Source organism: Populus alba, chromosome 3 (assembly GCF_005239225.2).
Source record: "Populus alba chromosome 3, ASM523922v2, whole genome shotgun sequence".
Classification (NCBI taxonomy): domain Eukaryota; kingdom Viridiplantae; phylum Streptophyta; class Magnoliopsida; order Malpighiales; family Salicaceae; genus Populus; species Populus alba.
This window is the reverse complement of record NC_133286.1, coordinates 2,377,047-2,398,841: the sequence shown is the minus strand read 5'-3', so window position 1 is coordinate 2,398,841 and position 21,795 is coordinate 2,377,047. Positions and strand designations below refer to the sequence as shown.

At 33.0% G+C, this 21,795-nt stretch overlaps 3 protein-coding genes across 3 annotated transcripts; all 3 read left to right on the top strand.

Moving 5' to 3' along the window:
- Window positions 1–5,131: 5,131 nt before the first annotated feature.
- On the top strand, window positions 5,132–5,911 carry LOC118044096 (ferredoxin-A). The gene has a single exon (XM_035052254.2). It carries the CDS (start codon window positions 5,234–5,236, stop codon window positions 5,681–5,683), a length of 450 nt encoding a protein of 149 aa, XP_034908145.1. The 5' UTR covers window positions 5,132–5,233; the 3' UTR covers window positions 5,684–5,911.
- Window positions 5,912–8,102: 2,191 nt separating this feature from the next.
- Window positions 8,103–10,620, top strand: LOC118044095 (uncharacterized). The gene is made up of 5 exons (XM_035052253.2): window positions 8,103–8,530; window positions 8,602–8,699; window positions 8,803–8,868; window positions 9,087–9,961; window positions 10,353–10,620. Exons 1-5 carry the CDS (start codon window positions 8,169–8,171, stop codon window positions 10,362–10,364), a joined length of 1,413 nt encoding a protein of 470 aa, XP_034908144.1. The 5' UTR covers window positions 8,103–8,168; the 3' UTR covers window positions 10,365–10,620.
- Window positions 10,621–13,607: 2,987 nt separating this feature from the next.
- Window positions 13,608–21,730, top strand: LOC118044110 (phospholipase D delta). Its single transcript, XM_035052266.2, has 10 exons — window positions 13,608–14,728; window positions 15,148–15,264; window positions 15,350–15,544; window positions 17,248–17,514; window positions 17,609–17,677; window positions 17,845–17,992; window positions 18,398–18,546; window positions 19,024–19,194; window positions 20,130–20,327; window positions 21,145–21,730. The coding sequence occupies exons 1-10, from the start codon at window positions 13,775–13,777 to the stop codon at window positions 21,436–21,438; spliced, it is 2,562 nt and encodes an 853-aa protein (XP_034908157.1). The 5' UTR covers window positions 13,608–13,774; the 3' UTR covers window positions 21,439–21,730.
- Window positions 21,731–21,795: the final 65 nt, after the last annotated feature.

Genomic DNA, 21,795 nt, shown 5'->3' with positions numbered 1-21,795 from the left:
TAATTAAGATGATATAAATATAATTAAGATGAGTAATTTATAAAAGTAATATAAAATTAATGAAGTAATATGAAAATTAAAAGATATAATTTAAAATTAAATTTAAAATTTATTTATATGAATATTTTTAATTATAAGTTTTATATGTTATTGTTAAAAATTTAATTTTTTAAAAGTAAATTTAAATTTAAATTTTGAAAAAAATGACCGCCAACATAACTGATAACATTTTAAATTTTAAAAAAATAACTGTCAAAATTTTAAAATTTTAAATTTTAAAAAATTACCGCCAACATTCTAAGATTTTACAATTCAAAAAAATAATCCATCTATAAATATTCTTATATATTGTTATATTTCATTAAAATTCATTATGAATCATTCTAATTTTAATTTTTGTGATGCTTTTGATTTTGATGATGACATTCCTGTGTTTGCTTTTCAAGTTGCTACTGTTGTGGTTGCTGAAGAAGAATCGAATAATCAAGGGTGGAGAACAGAGTATCGTGGCTCTATTCCCGGTCATAATATTATCAATCGTAATAGAAAGGAAGGTGAGTTAAGGTTATATAATGATTATTTTGCAGAAAATCCTAAATTCACTGAAAGTCAATTTCGAAGAAGACTTAGGATGAGTCGTCGTCTTTTTTCTTCGGATCGCAAATGCAGTGAAAGCTCATAATTCATATTTCAAACAAAGGACAGATGCTCTTGGTGTTCTTGGTTTATCTTGCCTTCAAAAGATAACTGCAGCTCACAGAATACTTGCATATGGTATTTCTGCAGATCTTACTGATGAATATCTTCGAATTGGAGAAACCACTGCGATAGAAAGTCTTAGAGCTTTTGTCAAAGCAATCGTAGAAGTTTTTGGTGATTGGTGTCTAAGGGCACCAAACGAGGCCGATATTTGTCGATTATTATCAATTGAAGGGCAGCGTGGATTTCCAGAATTGTTAGGAAGCATTAACTGTATGCATTGAAAATGGGAGAAATGCTCAATTGCATGGCATGAGATGTATACTGGTCATTGTCGTGAACAAACTATAATTCTAGAGGCAGTGGCTTCACAAGATCTTTGGATATGACATGTCTTTTTTGGAATGCTTAGATCATTAAATGATATTAATGTTCTTGATCGGTCATCTATTTTTGCTGCATTTGCTGAAGGTCGTACTGCTCCTGTCAATTATATAATTAAAGGGCATGAATATATAATGAGATACTATTTAGCAGATGTTATTTATCCTAATTGGTCAACCTTTGTTAAGACAATCTCAAGATCATTAGGAGCAAAGAGAAAATATTTTGCAACCAAGCAAGAGTCTACAAGAAAAGATGTGGAGCAGGCATTTGGGGTGCTCCAATCTCGTTTTGCAATTGTACGTGGACTTGTTCGATAATAGGATGAAGAAACGCTTGCATAATAATGCATAATATAATTACTGAGGATGAAGGAGCAATGAACCTTGGATTTGACCTTGAACATGAAGTCAATTCTTTTATATTAGTGTCACATGGTGAAATACTAAAACTACATGATTTTCTTCAAACTCATAATTGAATTAGAGATAAAGCAACTAGCTCTCAACTACAAGAAGATTTGATTGAATATTTGTGGGAACAATATGGCAACGAGTAGAATCTTTAGATTTGAACTTCTTATGTTATCATAATTTTCAAGGTTTTCTTTTTTTCATTATGGTTGTTATCTTTTAAGTTAATTAAACCTACTTATTATTGTTAAGTGTTAGAGGAACTTCAAAAAAGTATTATGAATTGATATCAATTTCATAACAATATATTTAAAATAACCAAGAATTTTCTACATATTTAATTAAAAATACATTACATTACAATAAATCAATCAAAGTTAATTAAAAATCAAAACTCTTTTTTTTGTATAATTTCTAACTTTCTATTTTGAAAATATGCTGCAGAAATTGGATCCAAATTAGAAATATTCGTTTTCATAATTTGTTCTTCTTTCTCAATCCTGTCCAATTCTTGTTTCTCTTGACTTTGTTGAATCATCATGGCTTGTTACTCTAACATAATTTTCCTGTCTTGTTTCTTCTGATCCTCAATTTCAACTAGAGTATCCCTGAATTGTTGTAAGAGATTCGTTACAGTTACATCCCCAACTTTATCTTTTCTTTGTCTATGTTTAAGTCGTTCCTTTGCAGCTTTCTGACCGATTGGTCTATCTTGATAAATCAATGGTTCACTATCTTCTCCTAAACTAACAGAATTAGGGGTAGATAGAGTTAATGAAGCCGAACTTGCATTGACATGACTTTTTTGTTTCTTGTTTGACCTTTGATGTTGACTTGCACGCTCAAATTGCCATTTGGGTTCTTTTCTTAAGATAACCCAACAATGTTCTAGTTGAAATCGTTTGCTAACGCAAGAAGCATACATTTGCCGAGCATCATTAATCTGGTAAATAAATAAATTAATTAAATAATGTTAAAATATATGTTAAACAATTTAACATAGAAATGAATATTAACATTACCCTTGATTCTTTGGTCATTCCACTTTGCTGACGATTTTCAATTTGAGTAACCAATCCAACAAATTTACCGACTTCTCTATTTATTTCTTGCCATTTACTTGAGATGCTTATTTGTGAACGATTATTCAAATTTCCTCTATTCTCTTCAAAGTAAGCATGTATGCGAGCCCAGAATTGTTTTGTTTATTGTTCAACTCCTATAATTGGATCCTTACTTGTATTTAGCCATGCAGAGACAAGTAAACAATCCTCATCTGGTGAGAAATTTTTACTTCTTTGTGGCTTTTTTGCCGAATGGACATTTAAATTCGAGCATGTTAAGTCATCAATTAATTGATTAGAATCACTTAGTTGAGAGAGAATATCTTCTTACTCGCTCATAAGAAAGTTGGTAAAAGAGCTTGGAAAATTTGAATCAATCTACATTAAAAAAAAAAAACTCAAGTTAAAACCTTATAAGAGAGTGTAAAAGAAACTCACATTCAATGTCTAGCAATTTTGTAGTTTTCATACATGCGAATTAATAATAATCATTGCCTCCTATTTGTTCTAACATAACAATTTGACTATTTTTTAGAACTAAAAGAAAATTGATATACTGGTTTAATTGTATTTTCAACAAGAAAAAATATAATTGACCTCAAATTAAAATAGACAATCAAAAATAAATTTTAAATATGTCATTCTATCTTTTTATCAGTATCAACTACCATTATTAATTCCTCTCAATTTTATCAAAGATAACAACATAAATAAAAATTGTCTTCCTTAACCCATATTAAAAACACAAAATAATAAATAAATAAAAATCATCACAAATATTAAATCAACAACAAAAAATCTAAAAAATAAGAGGTATAAAAGAGAAAATAGAAAAAGCTTTTAAACAAGCATACCTTTTAATTTCAACTAATTAACACAACCGATGTTAATAATTAACCGGAGAATAATTTATTCTTATTTTTCTAAATTTGAGAGAAGGGTGAGGCACAATACAAAATTTTAAAACTACAAGTTTTCTCTTCATGCATTTAAAGAAAAATTCTTCTATATTTAAAGAAAAAAAAAAGAGTTGTTGGCCAACGGCTATAAAAATAGCTATTGACCAACAGTTATTATTTTGATCATTTCTACAATGAAATGTAGAAATAGCTGCCAAAAAAACAAATAGCCAAAATGGTTATTTGTTTAGCTGCTTTGTTGGGATATAAAAAGTTAAAGAATAAAAACAAAAATACATTTGTCTTTTCATTTAGCTCGTGGGTAGGAGTTGCTCTTAGGGTTTGTAGTTGTCCAACTCTGTGGCCTTGGGATTTTGAATTATACTCTTCCTGTTTTTACAAGTGTGTGTTTTTGTAGTTATAATTTGCAAAATAGCAGGTTTTGAAACAAAAAACTATAATTAATCTTAATCGTTTTTTAAAAGAGAGTTTTTAGGGGATTTTTTAAAAGTATTAATGTACATGTACTAAAAGAAAATATTTTTCCACTGTAGAAATGATGTAATTTTTTTTTTTTTATGATAGTTGTATCAAATATTTTGTTAGTTTTTTTTATCTCCTTGATGTTTGGCATTTATCTCTCTCTCTCTCTCTCTCTCTATATATATATATATATATATTTTATTTTTTTTCTTATCTTTATTTTTTTATATATAATTTTCTAGCTGTTTTTATTACATTTTGGTTGAAAGAAAAATATTATTATTTATTCTTTATACTCAGAATATTTATTACTCTATACTTTATCTATTTATATTATTTTATTTTGTTTTTCTTATCTTTTTTTTTGAAAAATTATTAAACAAAACTATAAGAAAATGGTTTTACTTTTTTTAATTTCAACTTTGTCTTATTTTTTATTATATTAAAAATTAATTTGAGATCTAAATGTTTACATTAAAACATATTTTACTTTATTTTATTATATTTAAGTATTAATATTTTTATTCAGTTATATTTTTTTTCTTGACATTGTAATATCTGCACACTTGTTCTTCTTGCGGTAGAAAAAATATTGGATCCGCAGACGAATGGAACTGTTTTTTTTGGCGCAAAATTAATATTTTTTTATTTATAATTGATATTTTTTTTGTTACAAATATATTTGAAAAAACTTTTATATTTTTTTTTTTTTATAAAAATAATTATTTGACTCGCGGCGCAGTTGAAATAAACTAGGTAGTTAGCAAATGGGACTGAATATGTGATGGAGAGATAAAACGAAGGTTGAATTACAAAAACAAACTGGAGGTACACGTATGCAATTTATTTGTTAACGTGTTATGCGGTTAATGTCCTGGAGTCCATCGAGTCGGTTCGCAAAAGTCACAGAATGTTGTCGTTACATAGATCATTTGTTTGGTTTGGTTTTTATAAAAAAAAAAATTAAATTAATAATTTTTTTAAAAAACTATAATTAGTTTAAATCAATCCAGTCAGTTTTTTTTAAAAAAAAATTAATTGATTTTGTTTTTATAATTTAATTTTTTTAAAAAAATTTCTCAATTTAATCTTCTTGGTTGTTACATCCTTTTAACAACATGAAAGATAACGCAAGCCACGGAAGGTTGCCATGTGGCAGATAGGGTTCTATTCCATGCTACTTCACCTCTCTCATTCCTAGCCACACCATTTCCACGAGCCTCCGACTGCCTTTGGACTCCCACATTCAGAGAGAGAGAGAGAGAGAGAGAGAGTCTTTTTATCCAGAAGAATGGCAACCGCAGCAGCCCTCAGTACCAGCGCCATGGTTAGCACCTCGTTTGCTAGACAAAAGCCAGTAACAAGCCTACGGGCTCTTCCCAGCGTGGGGGAGGCGCTTTTTGGCTTAAAAGCGAGTCGAGGAGGACGTGCTCGAGCAATGGCAGCGCACAAGGTGAAGCTCATCACGCCTGACGGCGAGAAGGAGTTTGATTGCCCCACAAGCGTCTACATCCTCGACCATGCTGAGGAGGCGCATGGAATGGACCTCCCATACTCATGCAGGGCTGGAGCTTGCTCTTCATGTGCTGGCAAGGTTGTGCAAGGGACTGTGGATCAGTCTGATGGTAGCTTCCTTGATGAAGGGCAGATAGCGGAAGGTTGGGTTCTCACTTGTGTTGCCTATCCTACGTCTGATGTTGTCATTGAGACACACAAAGAGGAAGAGTTTAGTGCTTTTTAATCATAGCTAATTAGATCTCTTTTTGTTTGTGTCGTGATCTGGCCGTGCATGTGTTCGAGAGGGAGATATTTATGATCGTTGCTAATCTTTCTTCTTGTTTAGTTTCTTCAAGTTTTTCTTCTTTCATTTTATAGTCTCGAATGAAACTGTTGTAACTTGATAAATCTTATATGCATTCGAACTGTGTTTGAAATTGATTTTTATTGTATATTTCGGAATTTATGTTTTCCTTTTTGATGTTCTTGTTGATGTCAAAACCACTGTTTGTTAAACTCGTTTCAGGTCTATGTGAGACCAGTCGACCAAACGCTATTAGAGGTCGAGTTTCAAATTAATCCATACAGGAGTAGTTGATTCGACGCCATTTAGTCAACTTTATAATTGTTTTTTTACTAAGTCATCCTGGTAATCATTCCTTTATTTTTTAAAATCCGGACTCATTCGAACCTAGAATTAACCTGCATACCAGTTTAAGTTTTATAAAAAATTTTGATTTGTGTATCTAAAATAAATATAAAGTTCAAATATAAAGTTCATGAGGTAAAAAATATTTTATAAATAAAATTATAAAGTTATTATAATTATGAGATTTTTATTATTTTAAAATATTATTGGTTGGTACACACTTAAATATTAAACATTTTATTAAAGCTGTAGAAACTTTTATATACATACACACACACACATACATGTTCTTTCCTTATGAAATGAAGTAGCAGTTCTTATGAGCTTGGTATAAGGGATATCTAGAACTGATATATAGATACTTCTTATAAGACATGTACATTAAATTGACCAATATATAATCTTATATGGAGAGATCATATATGTTAACGTAAAGATTCACGTGATGGTTGTGTAAGTAATCCTTAAACTTAAGATCACCAAGTTATCTTATAAAGATAATGTTATACTTTGATCCTGTTTTATGTTATTTTAATTGACGTGATGAAGGGACATATATTGAGTATAACATAAATTATATGAAAGTACTCGAGTGATCAAGAGATAATTTATCATCATAGATGAGTTAGAGAAAATATTTCATTTATTTTTAAATAGTATTGACTGATAAATATTTGATCAAGTGGAATGAGATTTGAAAAAAATTTCAAATATTATTCAAACAATCAATGACTATTATGTAGAAAACAAACATAATTTAAAATAATATACATACTTCATGCTTTAATATTAAATCAAAACATTATTGATGAAATGATTTCAATTACAATGAGAAACCAGTCATTAATTAAAATGTTAAGTTAAATCACTAATGATTTTTCTAATATTTGAGAGATTATGACACGTCGCTAGATAATGCATCTGATCTTCAAATACAAATTAATTAATTATCAAATTAATAGTAAATTATATTGTTTGATTTATTTAATTATATTTAAAATTTATATTTGGGTTAACATGTTAGAAACCTAAAGGGTTATATATATATATTAAGAACTACTAGTTAAAAATTAAGTTGAGATAATTTAATTAAGTACAACTTGATTAAAATATCTTTTAAAAATCAGGGACTATAGTATAATTAATATAGAAATTATATTTTTAGACCTAGAAAAATCAAGTAAGGACTTGATCGGGTTAATTTATAAAATTATCCTGAATTAATACATGGATATTATTCAAGGGGTAAATTGATATTTTGTCAATTTACAAGGTTTTTCAGATTTCCTTGTAAATAGTAAGTTATGCCTCTTATTCATTTTAATGGTTGTTTGTTAAACTAAAAACTATGAAAGTTCCAAAATAAAAAGTTAGCACTCTGAGTATGACAATTCTCTTTTTTAAATAGAGATTTAAGAGATTTCTTAATGTAGTTTGTATCGATTATCATTGGAGGATGTGTAATAAGACGATTTGTGATTTACGACAACTCAACCTTTAAAAAATTATTTATAACCGAAGAAGATTAGATTTTCAAGTAATAAATTCTTAAATAACTCTGAATTTGTCCACCAATATTTTATTTTATTTTATTGTTCTTACTACATGTATAATATTCGGGAATCCAATATTAATAACACAATTCAATTTTTTTAGAGCCTTTTTTAAATGAAAATTTTTTTTGACCAGTTTTAATTTAAAGAGAGAAACAAAAGAATAATTTTTTTTTTAGTCAAGTGAAGGTACGACTCTCAAATTTAATTCTTTTTTATTATTTATCTATTTTTTTAAAAAAGCCGGACTAGTATGTATTTCTTCCTCAAAGGGGGACTAGTATGCAACTCAGACGAAATCTTAATGGAGGGATCACATTATAAAAACATCTTAAGTTAAGGGACCACATAAATCCAAGAAATAATAGAGGTACTACATTAAGAAAATTCCCAAAGTAGAGGGACTATATATGCAATTAATCCTGAAAAACAGCTACTCAGGTACAAGAGCGGGAGAGTGAGTGTCTTACCAAAAAGAAAAGAAATTCCTAAACCCGCTCTAAAACCCTAGCACTCACGATTACGCCATGGCGCTCCGCCTCCTCCGCCTCCGTCGAACCCTAACTCTACTTTCTTCCACACTGCAACGCCCTCTCTCCACTCCTGTCCCAATCGCGCCACCAGCCGCACAGTCCCCCACAATCATTTCCCGATCGCGGGTTTTCACGGGAACCAGGGTGTCGATGATGTCAACGACGACGGCGAGACCAGAGAAAAAGTACAAGCTTTACGAGGACGGAGACGAAATCACTGAGGACACAATTCTGTTCCCAGGCTGCGATTACAATCACTGGCTCATCACCGTTGATTTCCCCAAAGATCCCAAACCCGCTCCTGAAGAAATGGTCGCTACTTATGAACGAATCTGTGCCCAAGGACTCAACATCAGGTTATTATTTGTTTATTTATTTTTAGCTTGAAATCTATTTATAATTAATGCTGTTGTGATGTTTTTTGAAGTATTGAGGAGGCGAAGAAGAAGATTTACGCTTGTAGCACAACTACTTATCAGGGGTTTCAGGCTTTGATGTCTGAACAGGAGTCAGAAAAGTTTAAAGGTCGGGTCTTGTCGGTCAGTTTGTCTCTGTTTTTAGCATTCTTAGTTTGTGCATTGTTTGTCTGGAATGCTTGCTGACTTGTTATGTATGATGGTTGAAACAGATGTTCCTGGGGTTGTTTTTGTACTACCGGATTCATATATTGACCCGGTGAACAAGGAATACGGAGGTCAGGTTTTTCTCCTTGTGATTAAAATTTGTTTGTTCTGTTCCGTAGTTAAATTGTATTTGGGTTATTGCGTGATACATGTAGGGTTTTTGTTTTACTTGTTTAAGCTAGTATTAGTCCTTTACTTCGGTAGTTTGGTTATTGCACAAGTTAGTTAAAATGCAGAATGATATGGTTTGTTAGGATGGTGATTTAAATTGATTTAATCTGCTTTGCAGGAGACAAGTATGAAAATGGAGTGATTACTCCGAGACCACCCCCAGTTCATAGAGGGGGAGAAAGACGGTATGAGCGGAATAGAAGTCCACCTAGATTTAACCAGCAAGGAGGTCCAATGCCAAATCATCAAGGGCCGCCACCCCAGTACGGTCAACAAGGGCATATGCAAGGAGGTGGTAGTAACTATGGGCCTCAACAAAATTACCCACCACAGCAAAACCGTGGTCCTCCAGGGCCAGGCAGTAGTATGCCAATGATCAATAGGGATCATGCCCCTGGAGGGAGGAACACGAATCAAGGACAGCAAGGAAATCTTTATCCCCCAGCACAGCAAGCTTACAACCCAGGACAGCATGGAAACCATTATCCCCCAGGACAGCAAGGTTACAACCAAGGACAGCAGGGGAATCTTTATCCCCCGGGACAGCAAGGTTACAACCAAGGACAGCATGGAAATCATTATGCCCCAGATCAAAGGAGCTTCCTGCAAGGAGATCCCAGGGATCATGGATCTCCTGGGCAAAGAGATTATAGGGGAGGTGACAGGAATTATTCTCCCACCCATGCTGGAAACTATGGGCAAGGTGGAAATACTGGCATTGGACAACGTCACCCAGGTGATGGTCAGAGGTCCACACAAATGGAGCAGATGAGCACCCAGGGAGAGCAAGGGAACCACGCACCAACAGGGCAACCGGGGTGGTCAGACCAAGTAAGGCAACCCCCCATTAGAAACTATGGGCAAGGTGGAAATACTGGCTATGGACAACCTAACCCAGGTGATGGTCCAAGGTCCGCACAAATGGAGCAGAGGAGCGTGCAAGAAGAGCAAGGGAACTATGCACCGACAGGGAAACCAGGATGGTCAGACCAAGTAAGGCACTCCCCCATTAAGTAATTAACTAGAACCTCTTTTTAGTTCTTAGATTATACCTGGGTGGTTTGATACCGGAGATGGAGGAAGAATGGTTTACAGAGCCTTGCATACATGTATGACGTGTAGGTTTGTTTTCAGGTTGATAGATTAAAACATCATCTTGTGTAACTAGGTTAGCTTGTGACTGGTTTCGAGTTAGATGACAGGAAAGTTTCATCAAGAGTCTTGTGAGTGCTATCACGCAATTACCAATTGATCTATAGTGGGAAACTGGATTCTGCTGAAATGCGAGGAGAAGTTGAACCTACATCAACTTTAAGAAATAGATAGCTCCTTTTTGCCATTTACCATATCATCTTATTTCTCTCTTCCTTGTTGGGTTGTGCAGGGAGGATATTGAGAAGACTCTGATGGTTCTTTGAGGTGGAAGAGAGAATGGAAATCACCTTCGTCTTTCAATTTTCATTGTCACGAGTCAGCAGGAAATAAACATTCGATGTCTGTTTTGGTAAATAGTCTTGTGTTTGTTGTTGCCTATATGAGACTAGGAAAGTAGGAATGCGTCTGTTTTTTTATTGGACTGCTCGAACTGTTCTATGAGGTTGCCAGGTTATGCATGTCTTCATACAATCTGTCTGTCAGCATTTTTTCCTCAATTTCAATGGGCATGATCTTATAGGAAAAAAAAAAAAAAACAGTCCGGGGTTTGTTTTTAGGGTGCATGCTCTGTGATGTCAGCATACCATACGTTTAGTTACTAGAAAGCAAGTATTCTGTATTCAGCTAACTTTTTGAGCTCCTAGGAAATAAAATGTTGATGCTACTTTAAGTTTCTAGCAGAAAACAAGTTCGGTTGCTTTTACAATTGATTCTGACAGCTATGTCTCTTGACAATTTGTTTACAGAAAATTCAGTTGGAGAAGTCGGTTTCCCTATGTGGTAATGAATATCATGAGGTGGGGCGGCAAAGTTACTATAAAACAAGTTGAAAAATATATGAATCATAGAAAGATTTATTAATATTAATTAAAAACTAAAGTGGAAAGTTGATCTTAACATGGATAAATTCTTATTTTCTTAATTGTATGACAATAAAAATGGATATTCATAAGAAAAAACAATGATTTAAAAAACAATGGCAATAAAGACATTAAAATTAGAATGGATTATTTTCTATTCGGTTCGGTTTTTATAAAAAAAAAGGTAACTAAATTATTTTTTTTTAAAAAAAAAATTGAAATCGAATTGAAACCAGTTCAAAACTGACTGGTTTTGGTTCGACTTGGTTTTTCAGGACAAAAACTGATTTAATTTGATTTTTTTTTATTTTAGGCTTAAAAAATTAAAATGGAACTAAAATGGTTGTTTTTTTTTTTGTTTTTTTATTTTAATCAATTTTTTTTTTTCATAGTTTGGTTTTTTTAGTTATTTTTTTTTTTAATTTTCTTGATTTAATTGTTTTTTAATTTTTTTACTCACCTCTAATTAGTGGCCATAATTTGACAATTCAAGAGCTTTTCTCATTTTTTTTTTTTTATAAACTTTTTTCTCTTTTCTAGACTTCGAAAAATAAACTGAAAGACAAAACATAAAACCAAAGAATAGGGACTAAATGAGTAAAAATGTGAAACTTGAAGGACTAAATTGAACATTTCAACATCATTTAAACAATAAACACATGTAAAGTTTTTTTTTTTTTGGAAATTTCAATTTCAATCTAGATCCTTGAATTTTAGTTTAAAAAGCAAAAACAGATTATTTTTTACAAAATTAATCTATAATTAAACATTAGAATATTTGATGAAAACAAATAAAGTTTATTGAATAAAAACAAAATAGACGGAAAGTTCAGGGACCAAGAAAGAAAAGGTCTATTATAAACATCTACAATAAAATAAAATCAGAGAGGAGCTATAGTAGATTAACGGTAAAATTGTCAAATATTTTATTTTTTTTATATTTTATAATTATAATAAAAAATATTGTATTTGAATTCTAATAATTAATTAATATTGTTTTTAAACAAAAAATCACGCAGTGAGGGTAATGGGCTAGTTTAGTAATATACTGGACTGCTTAATTTAGAGAATTACAACTCAATCGTTAATTAATATCAACAAGCATGAACGTCCAAAGTTAGCAAAATTATATTTGAGAAAGCTAGAAAGGTTAGTGGGTATGGCCAAAACAAATCTAAAGAACAGCTAATAATAGCCATCCCCATAAAATAGCTCAAGACTTCCCGCCATTTTCGCTGCCCTCCTCCACCCCGAAAGATGGTGGTTGGCCCTGCTTCAGGCCATTGCACCACTTTTGTACCCTTCTCATTATCATCCATTTTCTCCATTCTCCGACCCCTACATCTATCTTCCTCCTTGCTTCTCTTCTCAAGGTAACCATGCGTGATTTATTATTAATAACCTCACCACTTTGATAGTTATCTTTTTAATGTAATGGTGAAACTTATTTTTTTTTAATTTCTTTTTATGATCTAATGCTTAGGGTATCCTCAACTAGCTTTCATGCAACGCGAATAGGAAATTTTTTGACCGGATCTTAAGTAGGACAGCCATATCCGAACTCGAGCTGGATTTTGTTTTTGGTTGTGAGTTACGAGAGATTGATATGCTCTTAGTTTATTCTTCGTTGTTTCACCTTGGGAAAGTTGATCCACAAACTTGGATTCCATGGAAGATGAAAAAAGCTGGGACATGAATAATTACTATGTTAGATTAGCATGGTTAAGATAATTTTTATATATTTTAAGGAAAAATTAGATGTGTTTTAGCTGACTTCAATTAATTATCAATTATTATAAATTAATTCTATAGTGTTATACTGCTAGCTCTTGTTAATTTAATAATGATATGGTGTGATTAATAATTATATATCACTTCTGTTACAGGACAAATAAAACTATACTGTTTATATGAAATTTGAAAGATTAAGAGATAACTTCTAATTTATGAAAATGCTTTAAAACTAGAATGTGTTTGTTTTTGTGTTATAACCTGCTTTTTAAATTGATTGTTGCCTGAAAAAACATCAAATTAATATTTTTTAGGTGTTTTTAGATAGTTTTGATGTTTTAATGTTAATAATGAATTTTAGTTTAAAAAACATAATTTGGATGTATTTTAAATTAAAAAAAAAACTTGTACTATAATACCAAACACATTAATTTCAGGCGATTCCATCTTAGTTTTGTCTAGAAGAAATACCAATTTGGCATCAATGATAATGTAAACGTTGGACTTTATGTGGAGGATTCTTATAGTGGAACATCCATGGTATGTGAAGGAAGTTGAGTAATCTTTTGGCTACTCTTGCAGATTGATGTTTTGTGGTTTGCGTCATGTTCTTTTGTCTTTAATGTCTTTATGTGCATGCATGGTGTTAGTAAGTGGTTGTGTAGGTTATGTATATGTTTTTGGTCTTTAATCTGATTCTTTTGCTTCTCCTCATCTTTCTTTCCCTGGCAGGGGAAGATTCCTGGGGTCAACCTATGGAGACTGCAATCTCTGCATAATGCATTTGATTTGGGCTCAAGTCAGAACACTGTGGTTCCATATTTTCTGACTGCTTATGATGCTTGTTCCTTCTGCAAAGCAGTGAGTTTCACAAGCTTTGTGATGTAGATGCAAGTTATATTTGCATGGATTAAGGAACTATAACAGACTTGATTCATCTCTCAGGGGGCTGGCTATCTACAATATAACGTTAGCATCTGATTGATTAAATTTGGGTATAGTTTTGGCAAATATAGGAGGGCCCTTGAGAATCTGGTGTTTGCAAAGTTAACAAGACAGAATGAGTACAGAAACCAATGTTCCTCGGAAGGCTCAATCCACTGCAATCCAGTCTTCTAAAGAATCTGTTTTTTTGCATGGTGAATTGGACATATGGATCTTAGAGGCTAAATCTCTTCCAAATATGGATCTAGCTTCAGAAAATATGAGAAAATGTTTTACTATGTGTGGGTCTTACTCACCAATTTGTGGACACAAACCCATGACACATTCAGGCAAACATTCAATCATTACTAGTGATCCCTATGTGTCTGTTTGCCTTGCAGGGGCAACAGTAGCCCAGACTAGAGTGATTGCCAATTGCGAGAACCCTTTGTGGGATGAGCATTTCTGTGTCCCAGTTGCCCACCCTGTTGTAAAAGTAGAGTTTCATGTCAAGGACAACGATTTTCTTGGGGCACAACTTATTGGAGTAGTGGAGATACCAGTTGAGAAAATCATCTCTGGAAATACTATTAATGATTGGTTTCCTATCATTTGCACTTCTGGAACTTGCCTGAAACCTTACCCTGAGTTACATATTTCCATTCAATTCAAGCCAGTTGAAGACAATCCTTTGTACAAAGACGGTGTTGGTGATGGACCAGAATACAAAGGAGTTCCCAATACATACTTTCCACTCCGGAAAGGAGGGTCAGTGACACTTTACCAAGATGCACATGTACCTGATGCTGTGCTACCTAAAATTACCCTGGATGATGGGAAAGTTTTTCAGCATAGTAGTTGTTGGGAAGACATATGCCATGCTATCTTAGAAGCTCACAACCTGATATATATTGTGGGGTGGTCAGTGTACCACCGTGTCAAGCTGGTGAGGGAGCCAACAAAGCCATTGCCAGCGGGAGGTGAGCTTACTCTGGGAGAGTTGTTAAAGTACAAGTCAGAAGAAGGGGTCCGTGTGGTTATGCTACTATGGGACGATAAAACTTCACATGACACGTTCTGTCTGAAAACGGTGAGCACTTCCAAAACCTTAATAAACATTGCAGAGATTTCATGTTAACAATTTATTAGTTGTTTTTATATGCAACTTTGAAAGCATTATTAAACCTGATCTGACTCCTAGTAGCCCGCTGATCAAGAACTTGGTCCAAACCAGGTTTTTTTTTAATCGGTTTGGATATAAAGCTGATCAAACCCAAGTGACTCGGGCAGGTTGGATGACCTTGAGTGAAACCCTGACCGGTCAACTTTAAGATTTTTTTAACTATTGAAACCAATTTTTTTTTTAATCCAGTTGTCGATAATTATGACTAGCAATTAAAAAACTATTATCAAGTTCCAAAATCATACTTTGGATGGGCATGGATTATGTCTACATACACATATTATATATACATCCATTTTAAAAGTATTATGTGAGTTTAAATTCAGGATGGTGTCATGCAAACTCATGATGAAGAAACCAAGAAATTTTTCAAACATTCTAGTGTCCATTGCGTGCTTGCACCTCGTTATGGAAGCAATAAGCTTAGCGTTTTCAAGCAACAGGTGTGGCCAATTCCATATCTTATCTGCTCTAACTGTGCTGGGCCTATGATTTTGTTCTCTGACATGACTAATCACTCTAGTCCAGGTTGTGGGAACGCTTTTTAGCCACCATCAGAAGTGCGTGATTCTTGATACTCAATCTTCTGGGAACAACCGAAAAATTACTTCTTTCATTGGTGGCTTGGATTTATGTGATGGCAGATACGACACTCCTGAACATAGGCTCTTTCGTGATCTTCACACAGTTTTTGAAAATGATTTTCACAATCCGACATTTCCTGTAAGTTCTTACTACACATATCCAGAAATATTTGAATGACGATCTTTGGTCATACAGCATCTCAGCTTTTTTGGCACGATATCATCCGTTCAAGTCCTTTTTTGTATTAAAAAACACTAATTTAATGTTTTTTTTTTAAGAATGTTATTGATGGTTTTGATATAAAGATGTGAAAATTATTAAAAATCACTAGAAAAAATATCAATTTGATGTGTTTTCAGACTAAAAAAACTTTGACAACACTTTTAATCACATTAATTACCAAACGCACTAAATCATTTCGTAAATCTGCTATCCGAATATTTGCACACTGCTATGTATTGATTTAAGATATGAACGCAAGGAATATCTTTGACCTGCTAGGACAATTGTTCGCATCCTCAACTTGCTGTTTATATCATGAGGTACACTGCCGTATGTTGTCATCGAATATGTATAATGGCATGAAACACTTGTTGTGTGTAATTCAATCCGCAAGTCTCTACAGATTTATCAGGGAAGTGCTTTGTGGGATGTTAATTCTGGTTTTTGGAAGGCTGACTAAGATAAATATAAGCACATGTTAACTTTATTTTGCTATCTTTTCTCCAATTCATAAAGGGAAAAGAAAAACTCTTAAATGAAGAAACATTTTAGATACAGTTTAACATTTTCTTGCAGATTGTGTTTGCACTTTAGCAATTCTGGTTTCTTTTTTATACTTTGTGTTTTGCAAACTAAAAATGATTTTACTCAAGTCTATTATGTCTTTAAGTTGTGATGAGTAGAGGTAATTACTGGTTGCCTGGGAGCATATTTGGATGAAGAAAATTGTGGCATGCATGTTGATTGGAATGACTTTAACATGATTGATTTAGATTCTCCATTTGAAGATTAGTGTTTTTTTATGTCACAAAATATAGGCGTAACTTCATGTTCACCTCGATGACTAACCTATTGGGAAAAACAGTAATGCAGTTGTCTTCATGGTATCAACTAGTGCATAGCTAAAACAAAATCCCAGAAATGGGATTGGCCTACAGGATTTGTTTTATAAGATTTTTCATTTAAAAATGGACAGTACTTCAGATTTACTGCAACACCATCTAGTTGGATGGTTTTTGCCTAGCTCTCTAGTACTTAATGCAACAGAAGAGATGCTAAAAGGTATCCTTAGTAGCAAACTTGTGGTTCATTTGCACAAAGAAACCAAAAATTTTAGAAGAGGTAGAAGTACGGAATTCACAGAGTAGAATTGGTTCAATGGCTTTTCCATTGAGAGTGTCTCTGTGTATGATTATTTGTAAGAGAAGATAGATAGACAGATATCTTGTTCAATGCCATTGCTTAATTTCAAGGAGCATATTCATTAAACCATTTATGTCTCGGATGTGTGTGAATTTAGTGAATATTTTTTTTGTCTTCAGAACAATAAATAGTCTCATAACCAAAAATCAACCCTGTATTCTTTCAATTTCACAAACATGTGATCATTCCTACCATTGAGCTTTTCTAAGTGCTGTGCTACAATTCTTCTTAGCTCTGCTGTCAAACTTCACCCAGTTTAGTATGGTAGAAATCGTGCCATCTCCTACTATAGCTTGGAATGGGAATAATTCTTAGATAACTTGAGGTTTTGTGTATAATTCGAGTGATGAGATGAGATGGTGAAGGAATTCTCTATTCTTGCTCAAGTATTGATAGTTTTTCTCTGTTATGTTTAGTCTAATACCAAAAGCCCAAGGCAACCATGGCACGACTTGCATTGTAAAATTGAGGGTCCAGCTGCTTATGATATATTGACAAATTTTGAGCAAAGGTGGAAAAAAGCCACAAAATGGCGTAGGATCAAAAAGGTCACTCGTTGGCATGATGATGCCTTGATAAAGCTAGAACGGATTTCCTGGATACTCACTCCATCTTCTAGTCCTGATGGTGATAAAATTGTGCATGTCACTGATGAAGGAGATCCTGAGAATTGGCATGTGCAGGTTTGCATTAGCTGGTTTTTACTGAATATAATTTGTATGTGTGAGCCCTTTTATTGGAGCCAACAAAAATTAAAATTATTGTTCTCTTTTATAGGTATTCCGATCTATAGATTCAGGATCTGTGAAGGGATTTCCAAAGTCTACCCAAGAAGCTGTGGATCAGGTTAGAACTATCTTTATGATTAGCCTGCTAATATATATTAGATTTAACCCTTCTCTTGATGAGCGTATTACAGATTTATGTTAGCTAAGTTTATGCTTGTAGTTTTAGGTTTATGTGATAACATTCTAGACCTACCCTACTTCAATAACTTTGCTCCTGTTTTGCAGAATCTTGTGTGTGGAAAGAATTTGAAAGTAGATAAGAGCATTCATACAGCATATGTAAAAGCAATAAGATCAGCACAACACTTCATATACATAGAGAATCAATATTTTCTCGGATCTTCCTACCATTGGCCATCATACAAAAATGCAGGTACAAAAGGCACGAGGTTGATTTCCTTTCCTAGTCAAATGTGATGAAATTTATTGATTTCTGCTTCAATAGACACTAAGGTTGCGTTTTGTTAGTGTTCAAGGACGGAAGAAATAGATACCGACGGGACAAAAACATGTGTGGTTGAGGGAAGGAGACAAAGACATAATAGTATAAAGATATCTCTAGGACAATTTTAGAAAGAATTTCTGTCCTTTTAAAATAGCAAGATGTGTCTTCTCTGTCTCCAACTTTTCTGTATCGTAACAGTAACCAAATGCTATCAAATAAATAAAAAACAAACATCTCAGGGAAGACATTAAGGTGTTTTTAGTTTCTATATATTACTATTTGGTTGGATATATGACAAGGAAACTTCTCTTTTAACTTCGTCCTCTATGACAGGAGCTGATAACTTAGTTCCCATGGAACTAGCACTGAAAATTGCTAGCAAAATCAGAGCAAATGAGCGGTTTTCAGTGTATATAGTAATACCAATGTGGCCAGAGGGTGTTCCAACTAGTGCTCCTGTGCAGGAAATTTTGTATTGGCAGGTTAGATTAATTTTTTTTTTTTTGTGAAATAACTATCTCTTACACGGCAAACACTTTCTATTATAATGAAAAACCATCTGTTTCTGCACATTACAAGGTTGTTCTCCAGCTTCATATCATTTGTGCATGGTTAAGTTAGGTCTGCAGCTCACTTCTGTGTTCTCTCATGCAAAACTCCACGTTTACTTTTTGCTTGTGTGTGAGCTCTGTGTCATTTCGGTGATGGAATGGTTTCGAGCCCTAAGTCCTATCTTTCTTAACATGGCAATCAAGCACAATTTTAGGAACTAGAATCTCTACTAATCGTCCCCATCCACGGCAATAGTACAAAAGTAAACCGGGAAAAGAAGAGGTTCCAACTTTATTTTTGCGTTGTGGTGTATTATTTGTTGATGAAAACGTATAAATAACATGGTTGCATATCTATGCGCCTTGCGTTGTGATTTCTGAAGCTAAATGATGATTGAATGACTGCAGGGACAAACAATGGCCATGATGTACAAGATTATTGCAAAAGAACTTGAAAAGGCCGGGCTTTCCTATCGGTGTCATCCACAAGATTATTTGAACTTTTATTGCCTTGGTAAACGTGAAAATTCTCCACACGATTCTTCAGAGATAAATCAGCAAACTGAAAATCGTTCACTGGTATGGCATATATTCTCAAAACCATATAAAAATTTGTTCTTTGACTCTTAACATGAAGGCACGTGTTAATGTATAATCAATGCTGAAGGCAAGTCAAAGCATAACTATCGAAATTTTAAAATTTAGATGTAAATGAAGGGAAAATAAAAAAATACACCATAAATCAATCTTACCTTATTTCTTTGACAGGCACCCATTTTCAGAGAACATAATTAATTTTCAGATGCTCATCCTTGTTTTGTTAGATAGGCACCGTTGATTTGTTTCTTGCAACTGTAATGCCTGTATGAAATGCAAACTTGGACTTCTAATAAATTGTTGTCAGAACTTCCTGACCTGCCGGAGACTGACATGAAAAAAGATCTGGGTCACTAGATTACTAGGATAACCCGTAGGTGATGGAGCCAAGTCAATCATTTTAGTTAAAATGGTGTTGTGTCACTTTGTTTTTTTAAAGAATTCCATGGGTTTGACTCGATTAGGTTAGGCATGGTTAAATGGAGTTACTAAAACCTAGTCAAGTAAATTAAATTTTGTCATCTCAATAGTTTTTTTTTTTTTTTGTTCAACTTAACCTGAATCATAGATTTTCTAGTTGAACTTGTGAAGTAAGATAAGATTTAATAAGTATGCAAAGATGAGGCTGTATGTTCTAATAAATATTATAAATTTTAGGATTACCAAAAGATTTACATATTTTTTTTTGAAAAATTAATTAAAATATATATTAATTAACTCGAATACTTATAATAATAAAAAAACTAATGAATGAAATGAGGAAAAATAGGACTTAATCGGAAATATAGCAAACATTTTGCCATTTAGTCAGCCTAAATTTTTATCAGTAAATTGGTGTGGTGATGATTGATGCATGAACTGACCATAGAAAGTCATTCTTACACATCCTTATCAGTAAATCTTGGTTTTCTTCACAGGCAGCAGCTCAAAAGTTTCGGAGATTTATGATATATGTACATGCAAAAGGAATGGTAGTTGATGATGAATACGTAATCATGGGATCAGCAAACATTAACCAGAGATCCTTGGATGGTTCAAGGGACACAGAAATCGCTATGGGGGCTTACCAACCGACATACACATGGGCCAGAAAAAACTCTCATCCACATGGACAGGTTTGAAACTTCAGCTCTTATTTTCAGCTATAAAACATGGCAGAAAAAGAGAAAATCAAGAATAGATAGCATGGGTTTTTTTTTTTTACTGGATTTCTCAAAATATATCCATGTAATAAAAATAATAAATTTAATTTTTTTTTAAGAATCCTAACAATCTCATTGAATAGATTTAAAGTTGTTTGAGATTTATGCAAAGATTACCTAAAGATACAAACTTCTTTTCGACTCTGAATACATGTTTCAAAGTTAGGTTGTCGTAAATCACAAGTCATCTAACTGTCTGACCTTTAATAATAATTTACATGAACCACTAGTGAGAGATCTCCTAAATCCTTTTAGAAGAAAGAATTTTTTTTTTTTGGTGTTGACCTGATTGGATTTAGATTGAACTTGGCCGAGTCAATATCTTTTGGATTGGTCGGTATTATAGTAGCAATTGCTTTTCAAAGTGTTTTTTTGTTTAGAATTACATCAAAATAATATTATTTTTTATTTTTTAAAATTTATTTTTGATATTAGTATATTAAAATAATTTAAAATTATAAAAAAAAATTTAATTTAAAGTAAAGAAAAATATAATTTTTTTAAAATATTTTTTAAACAAAAAAATAAACAGAATTCCGGTCTCCAATAAAAGTGAAGGAGTAACCATAATCTTAATATGCACTTGCCATATCTTTATCAAATCCATCACGATCATGTCTCGAACGAGTGCCATTGAAAGAGGGTAGAGTTAGCATATATAATGTCTTCTGTTATTACAATTGCTAATGTTATATTGCTTATCCTCACAGTTGATTACTTGAATACGCAGGTATATGGCTACCGGATGTCCCTCTGGGCAGAGCACTTAGGCATCCTCGAGAAAGCTTTCGACGAGCCACAGAACCTTGAATGCATGAAACTTGTCAACAAGACTTCCAGGCACAACTGGAAAGCATATGTCTCCGAGGAGAGCAAGGAAATGAGGGGAAACTTGATGCAATATCCAATTCAAGTGAGCAAAAGTGGAGAAGTGCGTGCCTTACAAGGTCATGAAACATTTCCTGATGTTGGGGGCAAAGTTCTTGGAGCTTCCACCAACCTCCCTGATGTTCTTACCACATAGATATCCAGTTAAAGCTTTGAGGCTATGGAGTTCACCATGAATCACTTGATCTGAATTGTTAAAGTCCGTGCAGATGCAGTGAACGTTCACAAGGGAAGAAGCATGAAACTGGGGATAATGCAGGTAACAATATTGTTGAAACATCAAACATGTACACATAAGGTTCTGATTTATGTGAACACACAAACTTTTAAATTTGGTGTTAGTAAGAAAATATTTCTTGTTTTTTTTTTTTTTTTAACTAATTCAACCTTATTTTCCATTAAATTTTAATTTAAACAAATGATTATGCAGGATGACTGAAGGTTTTAATTTAAATTTTTTGTTATAAAATAATATTTTAATAGTTTGAGAGGT